This window comes from Octopus sinensis, linkage group LG19 (assembly GCF_006345805.1).
Source record: "Octopus sinensis linkage group LG19, ASM634580v1, whole genome shotgun sequence".
In the NCBI taxonomy this organism is placed as follows: domain Eukaryota; kingdom Metazoa; phylum Mollusca; class Cephalopoda; order Octopoda; family Octopodidae; genus Octopus; species Octopus sinensis.
The window spans coordinates 28,392,233-28,415,835 of NC_043015.1; the positions used below are offsets into that span (position 1 = coordinate 28,392,233).

General features: G+C 38.1%; 1 protein-coding gene across 3 annotated transcripts in view; it reads left to right on the forward strand.

The window, feature by feature from the left end:
* LOC115222125 (long-chain-fatty-acid--CoA ligase 4) overlaps positions 1–23,603 on the forward strand; it is a 136,866-nt gene that overhangs the window by 69,521 nt on the left and 43,742 nt on the right. For 2 of the 3 annotated variants that reach the window (XM_029792255.2, XM_029792256.2), the window contains 2 exons: positions 15,606–15,762; positions 18,596–18,811. In XM_029792255.2, coding sequence (XP_029648115.1) covers positions 15,628–15,762; positions 18,596–18,811 — 351 coding nt within the window. In that variant the 5' untranslated portion in view covers positions 15,606–15,627. Of the gene's footprint in view, positions 1–596; positions 726–15,605; positions 15,763–18,595; positions 18,812–23,603 lie in introns of those variants that run through there. The other variant, XM_029792257.2, reaches the window with a different exon arrangement.

The window sequence follows — 23,603 nt, forward strand, 5'->3', positions numbered from 1 at the left end:
AAAGAAGCCCGTCGTATATATGTATATATATATATATAATGCCGTGTGTGTTTTTGTATGTCTGTGTTTGTCTCCCTAGCATTGCTTGACAACCGATGCTGTATGTTTATGTCCCCGTTACTTAGCGGTTCGGCAAAAGAGCCGATAGAATAAGTACTGGGCTTACAAAAGAATAAGTCCCGGGTCGAGTTGCTCGACTAAAGGCGGTGCTCCAGCATGCCGCAGTCAAATGACTGAAACAAGTAAAAGAGTAAAAAGAGTATAATATATATATATATATATATATATATATAATATATATATATATATATGTGTGTGTAGATAAAAAAGATAGGTGACTGATAGCTTGAAGAGATTAAAAAGTCTTGCATTCATTAATCTTTCTGTAACTGCTCATTGAAGGGTGTCGTGTTACCACCTGTTTACCTTTTGATAACTTCTATTCAGACTTAAACTTTGTGTGTGTGTTATGTTGTTTCACTTTCTCTCTCCTCCCCTCCTCTCTCCCTCTCCCCCCCCCTCCAGTCTCATTCCCCCCCTCTGGCTTCTCTCTCTCTCTCTCTCTCTCTCTCTCTCTCTCTCTCTTTCCCTCTTCCCACTGCCATTTTCTTTTCTCTCACTAAGTGGAGCTATTGAAGTCAGAAACAATTAGATTCTTCTGCTCCTTCGATTTTTCTTCTTCTTCACTCTGCTCAGGTCACTCTGAGATAAAACAAGTGTTTAAGGTAAGTGAACCTAACTTTGTTTTTATATTAGGTTTCAATCAATAGTTTCTTTTTTGTTTTTTGCTTTAGAGCTGTTGTTCTCAACTTGCGTTCATATATAACCCTCGGAGGTTCATATAAGATTTTCTTGTTAAAATTTATTTGCTATAAATTGCTTGTACTTCTACAATACACAAAATAATATGATTTTTTTCTTATACAATTCATAATGATATTTAATTATAAAATTACATTTAGATTTTTTTTGTACCATAAATCCTCGAGTATAATCCGCACTTTTTTCCCCCAAATTTAAAGGACAAAATCCCTAGTGCATACTATATACGAGGTTAAAAATGAAAAATATTTTCTAAGCATGTCCAAGTCTCTATTTGCTGTCTGCAATGTTTATTCAGACGCATTTTTGATGTCGGGCGCAAAATACTTCAAGCTAAGCCTGAAAGCAATGAAGTCATAAAAGAATCATCCATAACTTGCAGTAAGCAACATTTATTAAACGTTATTACTGTTATTTTTCTTTTCTCTGCAAACAAAATGCACAAAAAAGCTACACGTTTGCATTATGCTATATATACAATAATAATAAAGGACATTTACATATACATTTTTACAAACCAAAGACATTATATAGACCTCCTGACTCAAGTTAGAGAAGGGTTGCATATCATACACAAGGTTTAGGTTTTTCAGAGGTACAGCCCCCTAAAAATCCCCTGCGTCTTATACTCAAGGGTGGACTATACTCGAGGATTTACGGTATTCATCAAATATCTACAGAGGTCCAGTAATGGAAAATAGGGATCGAAGGGGCCCATAGGCAAAAAGTAGCTGAGAACTACTGCTTTAGATAGTTAGGACTGGCAAGATCATTAAAGTGTCAAAGAGAATGTCTTGAGATATTTATTTCAGTTCTTTGCAATCTGAGTTCATATCCTGCTGAGATTTTCTCTACCTTTCATCCCACCAGGGTCAATAAGATAGGGTGTCAGTCAGGAACTGGGGTCAGTTTGACCCTCTAGTATTCAGATAATGCTGTCAAATTTAATGCTTATTTATTCACATTGTTTTGAATTAATCAGGCATTACCTTGGAACTTTAATGGTATTACTCTCTTTTTACTCTTTTACTCTTTTACTTGTTTCAGTCAGTTGACTGCGGCCATGCTGGAGCACCGCCTTTAGTCGAGCAAATCGACTCCGGGACTTATTCTTTTTGTAAGCCTAGCACTTATTCTATCGGATCTCTTTTGCCGAACCACTAAGTGACGGGGACGTAAACACACCAGCATTGGTTGTCAAGCAATGCTAGGGGGACAAACACAGACACACATACACACACACACGCATATATATACATATATACGACGGGCTTCTTTCAGTTTCCGTCTACCAAATCCACTCACAAGGCATTGGTCGACCCAGGGCTATAGTAGAAGACACTTGCCCAAGATTCCATGCAGTGAGACTGAACCCGGGACCATGTGGTTGGTTAGCAAGCTACTTACCACACAGCCACTCCTGCGCCTATGAGTGTTAATTTTTAGAATGACATTGTAAAGCAGGTGTAAAATGCTGGATCTGGCTGCTTTGAGCATTAAACAGGTAGAATATTCTGGTTGGATATGGCCAGTTTAAATGCTAAAGGACCAACCCTGGTTGCCCAAATTCCTGTAGGACAAAATTGTCTAATTATCTGCTTTAATTCTCATCTCATCTTATTCCTGACACCTGTTTGCCTGTTTCGCTCCCAGTTTTTTTTCTCTTTTCTCTCCCTCTTTGTGTTCTAAGCTAGAAGTTCTACAACTGAATAAAATTTTATTTTTGTACCATTCCAAACTTCTTTATGAATGCAAAGGTAAAATAGAATTTGTATCTGCATAATTCTTCTTCATTTGCCACAGCGTTTAACCAGTTTAAAACTGTTAAAAGCATCGCAATTTTGAGAATACGGAAATGTGCATACCCTGTTTATTAGTCCTCACAGGTTCATCCCATCTCTATGAGAAATAATGGTCTATGCTAACCATTCACTCTGTCTGAGATGATATTGCAGATGATGAAAATTTACCTATAGTTAGAAGCTCTTGAGAGTGGGCAAAGCAAATCATCAATATATATATCATCATCATCATCATCATCATTGTTTAACGTCCGTTTTCCGCGCTAGCACGGGTTGGACGGTTCGACTGGGGTCTGGGAAGCCAGGGGCTGCACCAGGCTCCAGTCTGATCTGGCAGAGCTTCTACAGCTGGATGCCCTTCCTAATGCCAACCACTCCGCGAGTGTAGTGGGTCCTTTTTACGTGCCACCTGCACAGGTGCCAGGGGTGTCCGGCATCGCCCACGATCGGTTGGAGCTTTTAACGTGCCACTGGCATGGAAGCGAGCTAAGGCGGCGCTGGCAACGGCCACGTTCGGATGGTGCTTTTTATGTGCCACCGGCACAGAAGCCAGTCGGGGCGGCGCTGGCATCAGCCATATATATATATATACGTCTGTATATATATATATGTATATATGTAAATATACTTTATTTAAAAGCAGCAGAAATATAAAAGCTGTTATTCAGAGTTTTCTGTTCGTTGGACAGGTTTTGTTGAAATATATGTGTGTGTAATATATATATATATATATATATATATATATATATAGCATACACACACAATACAGATATATGTATATATAACTTGTTGGAAGAAACATCAGTGCACTATGGAAACTCAAGAGTAACTGCATTGATTGTAATATATACACCATTCATAATATAACTCATTGGGAGTGGTTTTGGTTTTATAAGGAGAGCTGTGCCATAGTTTGATTTTTACCAAACATTGCATCAGATATCATGAGTGGGATAATGTTTATACTTACATGTGCCTTAGTAAATTTTGCAATCCATCTCTTCACAGGCCTTGACCTGTACCAGAATTTGATCACTTTAGAAGAATTTATATGGCGTAGCAGAAAACTAGGCCTGTTTGTTTGTGTGTGTATAGAGTGTGTATTGTGTGTGTGTATGAGAGAGAGAGAGAGAGAGAGAGTCGAGATAGAGAGAGAGAGAAGAAGAGAGAGTGAGTGAGTGAGTGAGAGTATCTCTTTACTCTTTTACTTGTTTCATCTCAGTCAGTTTTGACTTGTGGCCATCTGGGCAACCGCCTTTAATATAATCAGCACTCGACCCCGGGACTTATTCTTTTGTAAGCCCATACTTATTCTATCGGTCTCTTTTGCCGAACCGCTAAGTAACGGGGACATAAACACACCAGCATCGGTTGCAAGCAATTCTAGGGGGACAAACAACAGACACACAAAAACACAACCACCCTATAATATATATATAGATATATATACGGGCTGCGGGCTTCTTTCAGTTTCTGTATACCAAATCCACTCACAAGGCTTTGGTCGGCGTCCGAGGTTATAGTAGAAGACACTTGCCCAAGGTGCCACGCAGTGGGACTGAACCCAGAACCATGTGGTTGGTAAGCAAGCTACTTACCACACAGCCACTCCTGCGCCTATATATCTGTTCTTTTATTTTCTTACTTGTTTCAATCATTTGACTGTAGCCATGCTGGAGCACTGTTTTACAGAGTTTTTTTTTAGTTGAAGAAATTGACCCTGAGACTTTTTTTTTGTAAGCCTAGTACTTATTCTATCATTCTCTTTTGCTGAACTGCTGAGTTATGGGAACGTAAACAAACTGACATAGGTTGTCAAGTGACAGTGGGTGTTGGTGGGCAAACACAAAGATGCACACATAAATATATATACATACATATATAAATATATATATTGTTTCTTGAATAAGAATAGGGTGGAGGAAGTTCAGAGAGCTATTACCCCTATTGGCAACGAAAGGACTCTCTCTCTCTCTCTCTCTCTCTCTCTCTCTCAGAGGGAAAGGTAGACTGTATGATGCTCCATGGTAGAGAGACCTGAGCTCTGAATACAGAAGGCATGCGTAGACTGGAAAGAAATGAAGGCAGTATGCTCTGTTGGATGTGCAGCATCAGTGCACATGTACGACAAAGTGCAAATGTATTGAGGGAAAAGTTGGGCATAAGAAGAATCAAATGCAGCATGCAAGAGAGAAGACTACGTTGGTTTGGACATGTGATGCGTATGAATGAGGACAGCTGCATGAAGAAGTGCCGATCACTGAAAGTGGATGGTACCTGTGGAAGAAGGAGATATATATATATATATATATATATATATATATACGCACACAAAACAGGCTTCTCTCAGTTTTTGTCTCCCAAATACACTTACAAAGCTTTGGTTGGTCTGAGGCTATAGTAGAAAACACTTGCCCAAGGTGCCACACAGTAGGACTGAACCCGGAACCATATATTTGGGAAGCAAGATTCTTATCACACAGCCACACCTGTGTGTGTATATATATATATATATATATATATATATATATGTAAATCTGTATAATGATCTAGTTGCCTAACCTTTTTTTAATGGTTTAGTTGGAGGAAGGAGGGCAGAACCCATGATTTTCCTTCTAAGGTCTTGGAGGTTGGTGTGTGGCAGAGATGATGTTTTCACCTGATGAAGACCTGGCCTAAATGCTTGCATTGAAGTGAACTTTATGAAGAGTCCCCAAGAGCCAGGTGGTTGGCATTAAACCAGGCAACACCATTTATTCCTGTAATGAAGGCACATTGGCAAATTCAGCTGAACGTTGCTTTAATCTACATTAAAGATACATTTCTTTACTACCCACAAGGGGCTAAACACAGAGGGGACAAACAAGGACAGACAAACGGATTAAGTCGATTACATCGACCCCAGTGGTTCGGGAAGGTCTATGGCTTAGTGGTTAGGGCATTTGGTTTACGACCATAGGGTTGTGAGTTCAATTCCTGGCGACGCATTGTGTCCTTGAGCAAGACACTTTATTTCACGTTGCCCCAGTCCACTCAGCTGGCAAAAATGAGTTGTAACTGTAATTCAAAGGATCAGCCTTGGCACACTCTGTGTCATGCTGAATCTCCCCAATTTTTTGTTAAGCCTGGTACTTATTCTGTCACTCACTTTTGCTGAACTGCTAAGTTACGGCCTCCTGAACACACTGACTCCAGTTGTCATGGTGGTGGGGAACGAACAGGCACAAAGAGTCACATGCATACACACACATACTTCTTTCAGCTACTATCTACCAAATCCATGCACAAGTGGCTGTGTGCCCAAGGTGCCACACAGCGGGACTGAACCCAGAACCACGTGGCTGAGAAGCAAGCTTCTCACCACACAGCCATGTCTGCATCTAAAGATATATATATAAATATAATTTTATGCTCTGTTCATTTCTGTTATTTCTGCATCATAGATTAACTTGCATTTCCTCTCAGTTAAATTAGCTGTAACCAATGTGTGGTAATTAATAACGATGCAGAGTTTTGATAATTCAATTTATCAAATATCTGTTGGTTTCTGGGACCTCCTTCCCACTGGGGGAGAATAGACGTTTTTGTTCGTTTTGTTGAGATTTTTATCGGAAACAGGCTCCAGTTATGATGTTTAGTGTTTGCTTGTAATTATTTCTTCTCACAATATTGTTGTAGTAATATGACATTTATTAGCAAAACTGGCTAACGAAGGCAGTGAGCAATATGACTAAAGTCAAAACAAGCTTCAAATAGTCATTATTTATTTATATGTGTGTCTGTCTGTCGTTCAGTTTTATTTGAATATTTCTTGCCAATAGAGGAAGAGCCAGTTTCTAACCTAGATCCAAGGCTCCTTCGTTGGAATTCCAACATCAATATTTTTGTGTTGTGTGTGTGTGTGGTGTGTGTGTATGTATGCAGATTTGTTTGTTTTGTTTTGTGTATGTATTAGGCGCAGGAGTGGCTGTGTGGTAAGTAGCTTGTTTACCAACCACATGGTTCCGGGTTCAGTCCCACTGCGTGGCACCTGGGGGCAAGTGTCTTCTACTATAGCCTCGGGCCGACCAAAGCCTTGTGAGTGGATTTGGTAGACGGAAACTGAAAAGAAGCCCATCATATATATATGTGTGTGTGTGTGTTTGTTTGTGTGTCTGTGTTTGTCCCCCCACCATTGCTTAACAACTGATACTGGTGTGTTTATGTCCCCGTCACTTAGCAGTTCGGCAAAAGAGACCGATAGAATAAGTACTGGGCTTACAAAAGAATAAGTCCCGGGGTCGAGTTGCTCGATTAAAGGCGGTGCTCCAGCATGGCCGCAGTCAAATGACTGAAACAATAAAAGAGTAAAGAGAGAGTAAAGAGAGTGTTCTCATGCCCGTCTGTCTGTCATTATTCAGTATTATTTTTATTTGTATTCATACTTATTTGCAACAAATAAATATGAAACTGAAAGAGTATTTTGGGTGCTGGATTTGGAAACTCCTTATCAGTGGTTCATAGATGTCCTCTTTCTCCTTTGTGTGTGCGTATGTATGTGTGTGTGTGTGTGTGTGTGTGTGTGTGTGGTGTGTGTGTGTGTGTGTGTGTGAAGGCACATGGCTCAGTGGTTAGAGTGTTGACCTCACAATCATGAGGTCCATTGATTTTTTTTTCTAGCTTGGTTTCTATAGCAGGATGTTCTCCCTAATACCAAACACTTTACAGAGTGCACTGGGTACTTCTTTGTGCCTCAGCATGTAAAAAGCATGTATATATATATATATATATATATATATATATATATATATATATATATATGTATATCCTCCTCCTCCTCTTCATCCTCTCACCACCACCACCTCCATTACCACGATCAGCATACCTGTTTTCCATGCTGGCATATATATATATATATATATATATATATACACACACACACACACATATATATATGTATATATATATATATATATACACACACACACACACACACACATAATATGTATATGTATTATATATATATATATATATATATGGCAGCGCCCTAGCATGGCCACAGCTCGTGAGCTGAACTAGATAAAATAAAATAAAAAATAAAATATATATATATATATATTCATACACACATATATATGTATGTGTGTGTATATATATATATATATATATATACACACCGATATATGTATATATATATGTGTGGTGTATATATATATATATATATATATATATATATATATATATATATAAAACACATATACACTCACATGCACCAAATACCAATTCTTCCTGATTACTGTTAAATCTTTTCAGATGATTTAGAAAAAGGAAAAAAAAAAAAAAGAGAAAAAAAGAAAGAAAAGAAGAAAAAAAAAAGAAAAATCATACGATAAAAGACAAAAACTGGGATTTGGATTTCGCTTTCCTGATTTCTGAAACTCTTTTGTTTGTGGCTAAGATATTAGTTATCTAATTAAGAGAGAGAGACCTAGATTTCAAAGTCTCATGAGAAACCAAAATTTACAAAGAAAAAAAAAATAAATAAACTATCAAAGAATATATATATATATATATAAATAAAAAACAACAACAAAGAAACAAAAAGATGACAAGAAGAAAAATTAGTTTCCCTTATCAAAGTATAAACTCCATTTTGATAAATTAAGAAGATAGATTGATAGACTTTGTGGGTGGATGTGTTTTGCTCATCAGACATCTTATCCTTGCTGTGAAATAAATACATAAATACATACCTATATATATATATATATATATATATATATGTTTCTTTACTGCCCACAAGGGGCTAAACATAGAGGGGACAAACAAAGACAGACAAAGGGATTAAGTCGTTTACATTGACCCCAGTGTGAAACTGGTACTTTATTTATCGACCCTGAAAGGATGAAAGGCAAAGTCGACCTCGGCGCAATTTGAACTCAGAGTGTAACAACAGACGAAATACCGCTAAGCATTTCGTCTGGCGTGCTAACGTTTCTGCCAGCTCGCCGCCTTCATATATATATATAATATTATATATATATATGTTTATACTGCCCACAAGGGGTAAACATAGAGGGGAAAACAAAGACAGACAAAGGGATTAAGTCGTTTACATTGACCCCAGTGTGAAACTGGTACTTTATTTATCGCCTGAAAGGATGAAAGGCAAAGTCGACCTCGGCGCAATTTGAACTCAGAGTGTAACAACAGACGAAATACCGCTAAGCATTTCGTCTGGCGTGCTAACGTTTCTGCCAGCTCGCCGCCTTCATATATATATATATATATATATATATATATATGTATGTATGTAATTGTAAGATCCAAGGATTTAAGTGCAGGAGGCTTGTAAGGTTCAAGCAGTCCGTGGTAGGTGTAAAAAACAACATTCAGGAACAATAATTTATTGGCACCGAAAGTTGTAGTTTTTATTCCCCATATTGAAGCTGGAAAAATTTATGGTTATCAACTAGAGACGCTATGAATGCAAATGAAAAAATAAAAATCCAAATTGAGGGAGTGGAACAGGTAAAAATCCAGACTAGCTAGCAGGTCCTCTGATGTAGTAATTACTCAATGAGGGGTCCTTGGATTCCCAAATGACAGTGTAACCTTCATATGATTAAGGTATCTTTGGCCTGGTTAGTAGTTAGCTGGGTACTTCTTGTTGGGTAATTATTACGTCAGAGGATATGATAGCTAGGAAACCTATGTAGCTTGGATTTTATTTGTCCTACTCTCACTAAATTTATATATATATATAATATATATATAATATTATATATATATATATATATATATATTATATTATATAATATATATATATAGGCGCAGGAGTGGCTGTGTGGGTAAGTAGCTTGCTTACCAACCACATGGTTCCGGGTTCATTCCCACTGCTGGCACCTTGGGCAAGTGTCTTTTATCAGTGTCTTTTGCTGAACTGCTAAGTTATGAGGACGTAAAGACACCAGTACTGCTTGTCAAGCATAAGCATTCACTCACACACACACACACACACACACACACACACGTACACGTGTTGCTTTTGGGGTTTTTGAATTTAGGGAGTGGAAGGTTTTGGTGATATTACACTTTAACTAGATGTGTGTGTGTGTGTGTGTTTGTGTTGAAAATTAGCTGAAGTGGCTGAAATTTTCTGTTCTCCAGGTAGCAACTTATGCGGATAGGAATGTTCTTTCGGCAGCTACTTAAGTAGAACTTGCCTACTGATTAGCTCGGTACACACAAATATATCCTGAACTTAAATAACCAATTGTTTAGTGAAGATTATTCAGCAGTCAAGTAAAACTTGATGATAGAGGCCATATAGTCCCATTGTTACTATATGAAATAATTATTTTATGCAATAAAAAATTACATAAATACCCTTTTATATGAGATAGTTGCTACATTTGTATGGCATGTTTGACCTTTAAAAATCAAGTTATTGCATTTGAGAGCATAGAGGACCTATGCATGTATGTAAGACAACCTTCTGCCTTGATTTTTAACAGGGAATGTTAAAAAATATTTTTGTTGTTAATTTTAGCATAAAATTTTTATTCAGACATATATGGCAATGGACCGAGATGTCTGGCGCTATAAGGTTCTAGAGAAGACCTGCCCACCATCAGTGAAACTGAGTGCTAGAAACGGTGTGTTCCACCCAAACGTAACCATAAAATGTTCACACACGTTACCCCCAAGAAACCAAACGACATCTCCTTTTCTAAACTGCATCTTTTTTCTTCCTCACATTTCCTCTTCATACCCTATGATTATCTCACACTCCCCATCCCTGCTCCCCTCTCTCTTTGGCCAGGTAACCATGTACCTCTATAACAAAAAGCCTGTTTCTGCCTCTCTATCACACTTTAACTTTTCACCATCTGACACAAGGTCACCTCCTCCAATGGCCCCTCCCAGCTCAAAGGTTCTTGTATCACTTCAACAGCAAGACACTTGTTTCTGTGTCTCTGGTCACACTCTAATCTTTCACCATCTGACACAAGATCATATCCTCCAATGCCTCCTGCCCTCTCAAAATTCCTTGATGACCCTGCTGGGGCAATGAACCCGGAACCATGTGGTTGGGAAGCACACAGCCACTCCTGCACTTATAAATATATTTAAATATATATATATATATATATATACTCAAAATAAGCAACAAGTATATCTTAGGTAATGTGGTACAATCGTTTCATGCTACTTCATTTTATTTAACATTGTAAGTATTACAACAGTTTTAAAATGTAGAGCAATCTTCAGCCATTTATAGAAATCTTCCATTTTAATATTTCTATAAATGGCTGAAGATTGCTCAACATTTTAAAACTGTTGTAATACTTACAATGTTTCATAAAATCAAGTAGCATTAAACGATTGTACCACATTACCTAAGATATACTTGTTGCTTATTTTGATTATAATCACCCCATGGATAATACCATACAAAATTCTAGTGCCTCTTGACTTAAGTACCATATTCATCTGAATCTGAATTTTGCTGATCTTATATATATAGCTGTAGATATTGAGAGAGAGAGAGAGAGAGAGAGACAGAGACAGAGAAAGACTATTTTTCTTTTAGATTTTTGATATTCCTTCCTTCCTGCTTTTGTTACTCTTGTATCATTCAATGTCTGTTTTGTTTTATTTCTATTTATATCTCTTAAGGTACATTTGCGTACCTGAAAAATGCCGAAGGTCACTCTTTGGCATTAAAAATAGTTATTCTTCTCCATCTGATTTGCTTCTAATTCGGAGCCATTTTTTAACAAGCACATTGGCAAAATTTCAAGATTTTTGTGTTGTTATTTTAATCATAAGTAACACTCGGAGAGAAACACGGCTTTGCTTACACATACGTATATGCATGTGTGTGTGTGTGTGTGTGTGTGTGTGTGTGTATATGTATGTATATGTGTATATGTATGTATATATATATGTATATATGTTTCTCTCCTTGTTTTTTCTGTGTCCCTTTCTGTAGAAGAGCGTAGGCTCGAAACGTAAAAAGCTTTTTCTATTCCTGAGCGTTATACTAATACATCTGTTTGTTTTGTACACCACCTGTCTTCGTCTTTTGTTTTTTTCATAAACTCTCCCTATATATATATATAAACTTAGATATACTCAGATATGTTTTGTCCAAAGATTGGTCCAGGCTTTGTCTAACTTAATAGCACCACCTGATAGGATTATCTAAATCCTTTTTAAGTGAAGTTTTGTGGTATCATGGTCCATTCAAATAGTGAGTTCTTGTTGAGTTAGTTGTATCCAGGTATAGATGGCGTATCTATTATTCCTTGAAGAAATTTGTCCAGATTCTGTTTAAAGGTGATGGGATCCTTTTCCTCTTTGATCAGTTTTGGGACTATATATATATGTTCTGGCGTTTGCTGAATTTTCTTGAGAACAATCTTTTCTTAGTGGTCAGACCATATGGAGTCTACATCTAGCATAATGGATGTCCACTTAGTGGTTATCCCTCTTATATGTATGTTATATAATTTTTCTGAATCTTCAGATTTTTTCAATATGCTAGGCCACTGGTTTTAAATTGATTTTAATCAAATTAATATTCAATTTTTCACGCTTATTATTTAAATTTATATATGTATATACATACATACATACATTCACACACACACACACACACACATCTATATATACATATATATATATGTGTGTGTGTGTATATATATATATGTATATATATATATGTGTGTGTGTGTGTGTGTGTATATATGTGTATATACACACACACACACACACATATGTATATATATATATTAAATCTCTGAATATGAGATAAACAGTAACAGTACAGAGTCATAAAATATATTTGCAAACTAAATGTGGCTTTCCTATAGAGGACAGTTTTACTGTTGTTTTTAGCCCAAAGGAAGACATTCTGACCAGCTGGCTAATGACACGCAGTCTGTGTCTGATTAGTAACACTGTCCTGTATAGGACCACCACATTTAGTTGACAAATATAAGTATATATATACACACACCCACACTCACACTCATACACACGGATATATATACAGAAATAATTAATTCTCAAATGCAGAATAATGCCAACAGAATAGCAGGAAAAGGATAAAATACATATGTGAAAGAGCTGCTAATGGTTTCATGCTATTATAAGACTTGGAATAGGCATATTTATAAGATATGCCATGTATCTCAAAGCAATCCTTCAGGCTCTGTTTATGCATTATATATATATATTTTTAAAAAGCAAGAACACTGCTAGGAAGTAAGAAAATAAGAAAAAAAAAACCATAGCAAAAGTGTGAAGAAGGTTGGTGCAGAAAATGGAACAAGGAAAAATAAATGGAATCAAGAACTAAGATCCTCATCCTCTCTGATTGCAGGAAGCTCATTAAGTACAACCGGCCTACTAGATAAGTCGTAACACTTCCAGTTGCAAGATTGTGATTTCAATTCCCAGACCGGCAATGCATTGTATTCTTGAGCAGAACTCTTCTTTTAGTTTCGCTCTTGTCCATTCAGCTGCCAATGGGTAACCCTGTGGTGGACTGATATCGCAATCACAGGAAATGCTGACCTGCTCTGTCCAACTGGTGAGGTGGCATCGTTCTGAAGCCAGAACAATGTGCATTGTGACCAGTGGTGTATAACAAACAGGCGGTAGTCTGGCCAATACTGTGATACAGTTTTATATGTATTGACTCTACAAATATAGGCGCAGGAGTGGCTGTGTGGTAAGTAGCTTGCTTACCAACCACATGGTTTTGGGTTCAGTCCCACTGCGTGGCACCTTGAGCAAATGTCTTCTACTTATAGCCTTGGGCTGACCAAAGCCTTGTGAGTGGATTTGGTAGACGGAAACTGAAAGAAGCCTGTCGTATATGTGTATATATATATATATATATATATATATATATATGCATGTGTGTATGTTTATGTGTCTGTGTTTGTCCCCTCCAACATCGCTTGACAACCGATGCTGGTGTGCTTGCGTCCCCGTAACTCAGCGGTTCGGCAAAAGAGAACCGATAGAGTAAGTACTAGGCTTACAAAGAATAAGTCCTGGGGGGGTCGATTTGCTCGACTAAAGGCAGTGCTCCAGCATGGCCGCAGTCAAATGACTGAAACAAGTAAAAGAGTAAAAGAGTATAACGATCACTTTGTTCTGTTGCACCATTTACATCCGCAGTACAATGTGCGCTTGCACACAGACTTTTACCCATATATGGCCACCCTTTCCCACCCTGGCCCCGTTTCTATTATTCTACTAGTTTCGGTCTTTGAACTGTTGCCATAAAGCTTTTAGTTGATTATAAATATATAAGTCTCTTTTCGTGTTGTCGTATTTTTTATTTGCCTTGTTGGCTTCCATTTATCAATTTCCTTTTCATGCTTGATGGAATACTCGGCATTTTTCCGGAGTTTGTTCTGATGTCCTTCATCCATCATCCTTGCGGTAGTAAAATGAATTAACATCATCATCATCATCGTCATCATCATTATTATCATTATTATTATTATTATTATTATTATTATTATTATTTTGTTATTATTGTTATTATTGTTATTATTGTTCTTATTATTGTTATTATTATTGTTATTATTATTATTATTATTATTATTATTATTATTATTATTATTATTATTATTATTATTATTATTATTATTCTATGTTTGACTTTGGCTTTATATTTGTACAAGTTGGTTCCCAAGTCTCACCCAGAGACCTCAAGAGACAACAGGTTGGAAGTTCATGTTGTTGTTATGCTTAGTGTGCCATATATTTGGGGTTTTTTTGGTGTTGTACTAGTGAATGTCTAAAAAAAAAAAAAAAAACCCCCCCGAAAATTGTGTTTGTTTTAAACCCTGAGATTACATAGAAAGTATTTTGCGTAGGATATGAGCAGTTCCCATGAGCACTATCTTTTGAATTTCTGCCATTTTTGGGTTTCCTGGTATTATTATTATTATTATCATTATCATTATTATTATTATTATCATTATTATTATTATTAAGGCAGTGAGCTGACTGAATCACTGCTGAACAAGGTAAAAGGCTTAGTAGCTTTCCCTCTTTACATTTCGAGCTCAAATTCCAAGGTCAGATTTGCCTTTCATCCTTTCATCCTGCAAAGTGACAAGGATGTAAACGCATCAACACCAGTTATCAAATGGTGGTGGGGGACAAATTCAGACACAAAGACACACATGCATAGATTGTGGCACTCCGTCTGTTATGATGACGAGGGTTCCAGCTGATCTGATCAACGGAACAGCCTGCTCGTGAAATTAAGGTGCAAGTGGCTAAGCACCCCACAGATACGTGTACCCTTAACGTAGTTCTTGGGGAGATTCAGCATGACACAGAATGTGACAAGGCTGGCCCTTTGAAATACAGGTACAACAGAAACAGGAAGGAAGAGTAAGATAAAGTTGTGGTGAAAGAGTGTAGCAGGGTTCGCCACTACCCCCTGCCGGAGCCTCGTGGGGCTTTGGGTGCTTTTGCTCAATAAACACTCACAACGCCCAGTCTGGGAATTAAAACTGTGATCCTATGACCGCTGCCCTAACCACTGGGCCATTGTGCTTCACACACACACATACACACACACACACGATGGAATGATGGGCTTTTTCCAAATCCAGTCACAAGGCTTTGGTCAGCTGAAGCTTTAGTAGATGGCTACAGTAGTAGACTGAATCCGGAACCGTGTGGTTGGGATGTTCAAAACATATATTGTCTTATCCTGGTGGGCAGTAGAATCAGTAGATCATTTGACAAAATATTTTGCGGTGTTTCTTATCTCACTTAGCATTCTGAGTTCAAATCCCACTCAAGTCATCAATGTCTTTTATACTTTTACAGAATTGATAAAATAAGTACCTATTAAGTATTGGGACCCATTGACTGTTTCCTCCCTTAAAATATGTTGCTGCATACCTTTATAAGACACCTTTCACTAATCATCTTTTCTTTTCTTTTCTTTTTCAGGTGTGTTACTTTTAGCAATGAGATGAATGACGTTTTCTTCTCCATAATTTTTGGCTTCTTCAAGGCCATTGTTCATCTCTATGGTGTAGTGACATTCATTCCATACTATCTAGTGTGCAAGCCTGCAGAGAAGTTAAAGGCTTCCAGCAGGATCAAGGTAGGATTTGACTATTTCTTATAAGCATTGTGATTATCCTAGTTTAGTTTGAACTGTTGTGGTGCTGGTGGTGGTGGACTTATAACAGCCATGTTTCTAAACCAGGCGCACAAATTGTGGGCCTATAAATGCACATGAGGCAATGACAAGGGACCAGGCGATGTGGCAATTTGCTGTACTTGATAAGACATGTCATCATCATCATCATCATTATCATTGTTTAACCTCCGCTTTCCATGCTACCATGGGTTTGGACGGTTCAACTGGGGTTTAGGAAGCCAGGAGGCTGCACTAGGCCCAGTCTGATCTGGCAGTGTTTCTACAGCCCTTCCTATAACGCCAACCACTCCATGAATGTAGTGGGTGCTTTTTATGTGCCAACAGCACGGGGGCCAGTCAGGCGGCACTGGCAACGACCTTGCTCGAATCTTTTACACATGCCACCGGCACAGGTGCCAGTAAGGAGATGCTGGTAACGATCCGATGCTGGTTATTTTAGTTTAAACCCAGGTCGCCACGATTAAATTCTTATATGATCAAAGACATTCCATGTGTCACTGTGCCATTTTCATACATCTTAGACTACATTGTTGAATGTGTTCTTCCTTTTTTTAAGTCAATAGGATGTGATTTGAAGAAATCTGGCAGCTATTTTTAGCAAGCTAAGTAACTGTGTAGAAGTTTCCTTCTTTAATCTCTATGTGTTTCTAGTGCAACTAGTGGGTGCTTTTTACGTGCCACCGAATCGCTGTCTTCCAAACTTACAGTCTTGTCCATTCAGGTGCCGGTGCCACTTAAAAAGCACCTGTGCCGGTGCTGCATTAGTGCATCTGTGCTGGTGCTGGGGCTGTGTTAATGCACTCAACGCTGGTGCTGTATAAATGCATCCATGCTGGTGGCATCTAAAAAAAAGCACCCAGCACACGCTGTTAAATGGTTGGCACTAGGAAGGACATCCAGCCGTAGAAACCATACCACAATAGATAGTTGGAGCCTGGACAGCTCCCTGCGAGCCAGCTCCATGTCAAACAGTCCGTCACATGCCAACATGGAGAGCGGATGTTAAATGACGATGATGGTGATAAAGGCAGCGAGCTGGGAGAACCGTTAGCACACCGGGCGAAATGCGTAGCCGTATTTCATCTGCCATTACGTTCTGAGTTCAAATTCTGCCGAGGTCGACTTTGCCTTTCATCCTTTCGGGGTCGATTAAATAAAGTACCAGTTACGCACTGGGGTCGATGTAATTGACTTAATCCACTTGTCTGTCCTTGTTTGTCCCCTCTGTGTTTAGCCCCTTGTGGGTAGTAAAGAAATAGGTATTTTGTCTGTCGTTATGTTCTGAGTTCAAATTCTGCCAAGGTCGACTTTGCCTTTCATCCTTTCGGGGTTCGACTAAATAAGTACCAGTTACGCACTGGGGTCGATGTAATCGACTTAATCCCTATGTCTGTCCTTGTTTGTCCTCTCTATGTTTGGCCCCTTGTGGGCATTAAAGAAACAGATGATGGTGATAATGGCATATATTTGCATGCACAAATGTGGGTGTGTGTTTGAGGGAGAGAGAATCATTTTACAACCATTGTTCCATGCTGACTTGGGTCGAAGGAGACCGAGGTAGCATGCTGTGTCAGTAGGTCCATATCATTTTTATCTCCAGTAAATAACGCACACAATGTACACACATGAATGTATGTGCTATCCAAAGGAGCTTTCAACAGCTGGGGGCCATGTTGACACTGGACAATATATGCAGAGCGATCAACATTTAAATCCTGCATGTAGCAACTTAGTTGAGTCCTTAAAACCAGGACATTTAATTCTCAGTGGCCCTGTCTTACTAGCTGTAATAAGCTACTGTGCAGTAGAATTGCTCGTTGTTCTGAGCAAGTGAGATGACTATATCATTGTTGAATACTTCGTTATCTTGTGGTGTTGAGTTCAAGTCCCATGTAAGATACTGGCCATGATAGAAGCAGTAATGATACTGCTTAGCTTTCAGTTTCACCCTCTTCCAGCATCATCATCATCATTATTATTATTATTATTATTATTATTATTATTATTATTATTATTATTATTATTATTGTTATTATTATTACATTGTGTAACTAGATTTTAATTTTTTTCATGTCTTTGGTCAGTAAGTGTTTTTCCCATTTGCTTCTGTCTAGAAATCAAAGGAAATGACTGCCATTCCCTTCACACTTTGCTTTTGTGACCTGAACATCAAGGTTTTCAAACTGACCTATTTTGCCATTACATCTCAGACAGATTCAGTGCTGAGTTGCTGAAGCAGAAATATCATTATAGAAAATATTCTGCTCAGTACTTCAGATTTGCTTGTTAGTTGCCTGACATTAACCACTTGAGCATGTTCCTTAGTGGCTAACAATATGTGCATCTCTGATGATGAGCAGGAGTAGTCGAGGGAGCATCATAACCATGTATTGAGAGGGATTCTTTGGGGTTTGAATAAATGTAAGAAAAGCAAAGTTGGAAGGAAATATTAGCCATTTTTCATATTTTCCAGAGGTAAGCAAATAGGAAATAAAAGTTGCTAACCAAGGACAAAAATCATGTTACACAGTGTTATTATTATTGTTGTTGTTGTTGTTGTTGTTGTTGTTAATATTATTATTATTATTATTATTATTATTATTAATATTATTAATATTATTATTATTATTATTATTATTGTTATCATTATCATTATTATTATTAATATTATTATTATTATTATTATTATTATTATTAAAATAATGTTCAAAATTCATAACCTGACAAGTTAATCTAATGAATGCCTTTTTTTATTATATATTTTTAAATCCAGGCTAGATCAGTCAATGGCACACCCGACTCTCCTTACCGATCCGTGGATTGTCCCGGTGGAGAGTTGACAACAGCTTTGTTTCAGGATGAATGCGTCACTGTCGACGATTTGTTCTGTCGAGCTGTGAAGCTTTATGGACCAAGACCATGTCTAGGAACACGCGAAGTCCTCAGTGTCGAGGACGAGGTGCAACAGAATGGGAGAGTTTTCAAGAAGGTACGTGGCTTTGAAATCCTTAAATCCTTAAAAATGTTTTTGCCCAAAGGCCGTGGCCATGCTGGGGCTCTACCGCTTAGAGTATAGAGTTGTGCATTATTTGCACAAACCAGAAAGCTGACAGAGTCATTGGCATACTGGGTAAAATGCTTGGCAAGCAATTAATTCCTCTGGTTCTTTGCATTCTGAGTTCAAATACTGCCAAGGGCAACTTTGTCCCATCCTTTTTGGGGTCACTAAAATATATTTCTTTACTACCTACAAGGGGCTAAACACAGAGAGGACAAACAAGGACAGACAAACGGATTAAGTCGATTACATTGAACCCAGTGTGTAACTGGTACTTAATTTATCTACCCCAAAGGGATGAAAGGCAAAGTCGACCTCGGCAGAATTTGAACTCCGAACGTAACGGCAGACGAAATACGGCTACGTATTTCGCCCGGCATGCTAACGTTTCTGACAAAATAAAGTACAAATCAAGTACTAGCCATGATGTAATTGACTGACCACACTCCTACCTTAAAATTGCTGGCCTTGTGCCAAAATTTGAAATAGTTATTTACATCAGCCAGTGCATGATCTTGCACATTTACTTAGCGATTCGCGCATCACTTCTTCAGCGTATACAGGGAAGTGTAATTTTTCCCTGCCAAACACGTGATGTGCAGTTGCCTGATATGGAATAATTACGACAATATTGGTTAACTGCTAGCATTATTTTCCCATCAATCTGCATAATTGTTTCTAATTAACTTGCTAATGTCTCCTCCAAATTCCTGAGTTAGAAACATTAACACTAATTATGGCATATATCTGTAGTAATTGTATTTATTACATGTATGAGTAAGAATAGTGAATTAAATCATTAGGTACTCACACACACACACACACACACACACCACACACTCTTCCATGCATCAGTTGACATCTGTTTTTTGTCTCCCTCACAGTTCTTTTCTCTTAACGTATTAGTTGCTTTTATTTATTTATCTATTTGGCTTACCTTAAATCTACTCATAAAGTACAGATGCAAGCTTATATATATATATATATATATAGTCACCATGATAGATCATTAGCCACTACACACATTTTTTTCTCTCCTTGTTTTTTCTGTGTTCCATTCTGTAGAAGAGCATAGGCTCGAAATGTAAAAGACTTTTTCTATTCCTGAGCGTTATACTAATACATCTGTTCGTTTTGTACACCACCTGTCTTCGTCTTTTGTTTTTTGCGTAAACTCTCCCCATATAAATGTATATATATATATACATATATATATATATATATATATTAATATATATATATAATATATATATATATATATACATATATATATATATATATATACATATATATATATATATTATATATATATATATAATATATATATATATATATAGTATATATAGAGAGAGAGAGAGAGAGAGAGAGAGAGAGAGAGAAGGGTTATAAGGGGTAATGGTGTCAGTAAGACCCAAAGGTGACAGGTAATGCTGAGTAAGTGCTATAGATAGACAATAGTTAAGCTCCAGGTTCGGTGATTATGCGAATAAGGAGTCCAACGTAGGTCATATATCAGCGTGTGTATATATAAAAAGTTTTGTTTTTTCAGAATGAGATAAAAAACTAAGGGTGTGAAGATTTTAGAACATTTATAAATAAAAGGTCTTACAGATGTTTCCAGGATATTTATTATATCCTTTCATCGGAGACGGTGTGAGAAAATGGTTAAGCAATAGTTATTCTAGATAGGATATGAAATAGAGAGTGAAGTGGAGGAATGTAAATAGATGTGAGATATGCAGGGATTTTGCATTTGTAGATCCATTATTTAGGCAGAATGGTATACATATAAGATTCCAATACCTTGTGAGTAGAATCCAATAGTATTTAAAATCGGTCATACCAAATATAGAGTTTGTACACAATGCTATTGAATCAAGGGTTTTATTTAAATAATATTTAAATATATATATATATAATATGAAGGCATGTGGCCTAGTGGTTAAAGAGATACATTCGCAATCACTGCATTGTGGGTTCGATTTCCAGACTGGCTGCACAATGTGTTCTTGAGCAAAATAGTTTATTTCGCATTGCTCCAGTCTACTCACCTGTAAATTGGTAACGCTGCAACAGAATAGCCTTCCAATTAGTGGGGAATTTGGGCCTGCATGCCTAACCAGCAGTGTGGCATCATTCGAAAGCTAAGACATTATGCAAAGTGCATTGTGACCAGTGATGTATAACAACATCTGATAGTCTGATTGATCATGTGATCACTTGATATATATATATATAGGCAGCTAGCTGTAGAAACACTACCAAATCAGACTGGAGCCGGGTGCAGCCTCCATGGCTTACCAGACCCCGGTCGAACCGTCCAACCCGTGCTAGCATGGAAAACAGATGTTAAATGATGATGATGATGATGATGATGATGATGATATATATATATATATATATGTATAAAAGGTAAAGACCTTCTTCAGTCACGGCACTGACCATGGGATTGCACCTAGAAAGTTACCCTCCGAGGCACAAGCCTTTGCAAAGTTGTTTATGGAAGACCAGCAGTCGCCCATGCATACCAGCCTCCCCTCACCACACCACCAATGTTATCCAAGGGAAAGGCAAAGGGGCTGATACAGCTTGGCACCTGTGACGTCACAACTCATTTCTACAGCTGAGTGAACTGGAGCAATGTGAAATAAAGTGTCTTGCTCAAGAACACAGCTCATAGCCCAGTCCAGGAATCAGACTCACTATCTCATGACTGTGAGCCTGACTCTTTAACCACTGAACCAAATACACACACACACATGCACAAAGTTATGAATTCCCCAGGAATGTGACATATATATATATAATATATGTATATTATATATATATGTATAATAATATATAATTATTTTAATTATATAATTAGGTATATAATTATTTTGTTTTGCATCCTTTTACAAAATGGAAGCCCAGGCTGTTATTGAGCAAGGTAGACCCTGAATGTTTTGGGGCAAATTCTGTGGCGACATTGTCCTGGTAAATGCACTGTTATGGTTAACACACTCTAACTGTTACAATGGTTGATGACTGAAAGGAAATTATTATCACAATTACAATTTGATGTGGCACGTAAAAAGCACCATCCGATCGTGGCCATTGCCAGCCTCGCCTGGTCTCCGTGCCGGTGGCACGTAAAAAGCACCATCCGATCGTGGCCGTTTACCAGCCTCGTCTGGCACCTGTGCCGGTGGCACGTAAAAAGCACCCACTACACTCACAGAGTGGTTGGCATTAGGAAGGGCATCCAGCCGTAGAAACATTGCCAGATCAAACTGGGCCTTGTGCAGCCTTCTGGCTTCCCAGACCCCAGTTGCACCGTCCAACCCATGCCAGCATGGAAAGCAGACGCTAAACAATGATGATGATGATGAATTTGACAGGATCTGCTAGATTGCACTGTGCTCCAGTGTCTGCTTTGGTGTGGTTTCTGTGGTTGCATGACCTTCCTAATGCCAACCACTTCACAGAGCGTACTGAGTGGGGTTTTTTTTTGCATTCTACTATCATTAGTGAGAATGTCATGCAGTTTGCAAGACTGCAAACTTGGAGGAGGAGGCCAGATGGCATTGGCAACAGGGAAGCGACTTTATGCTAGGAGATGAGGAACAAAAAAGATGGACAAAAGTATGAAAAAAGTTGAGCAGAGAATCTGCTTCAAATTTTGCCAAAAGCTTGGCAATACCTGCTCAGAGGCTTACACAAAAGTTTTCAAAAGGTTTCCATTGTTCTTGACACAATCAAAGAGATCTTGTGCAACTAAAACCTGAGTACCTTTCGGGTCAGCTGAAAGCAGTTTGGGCACAAAATTAGCAGACACGCGTCTCGTACCCAAATCTTCAGTGATAATGGACTGAACTGAACCGTAACTAAAGTGCACATCTTCTGATAACTCATGGATGGTGATTCGATGATTTCCCCTCACAGCTGCACACACATTTGTGATGCTTTTTCTCTGTTCTGCTGGTTGTAGGTCCCTCAGAATGTTCGTCAATATTGACATTTTTTCGGCTATCTTGGAAATGTCTGAATCGCTCGTATACTTGTGTGTGGCTCATACATTAATCACCGTACACTTCCTGTAACTTTGTGCAAGCTTCTGAGCAGGCATTGCCATGACAACTTTCTCTGTCATGGTCAATGCGATGATCACACGCTACACACCTTCCTTCCAAGCACTGCTGTAAACAGCAGAAGTGAGCTAGAACATTAAAACTTAGTGTGTATGCACACAACCTGTGCCAAGCGGCTTCACTCTGTGTGCTTTAGCTTTGTTACTATGGCAACAGTCCGGATACTTATTACTCTCTCTCTCTCTCTCTTTTACTCTTTTACTTGTTTCAGTCATTTGACTGTGGCCATGCTGGAGCACCGCCTTTAATCGAGCAACTCGACCCTGGGACTTATTCTTTTTGTAAGTCCAGTACTTATTCTATCGGTCTCTTTTGCCGAACCGCTAAGTAACGGGGACATAAACACACCAGCATTGGTTATCAAGCAATGCTAGGGGGACAAACACAGACACACAAACACACATACGCATATATATATATATATATATATACGATGGACCTCTCTCAGCTTCCGTCCACCAAATCCACTCACAAGGCCTTATTGATCAGACTTCCTATAGAATGGTAATTATTCAAACATATTTGATTCCCGTCTGCTCAATCTGGACTGACCTTGGGCTAAATAACAATAGCAGCGTATGAAACAATGCTTT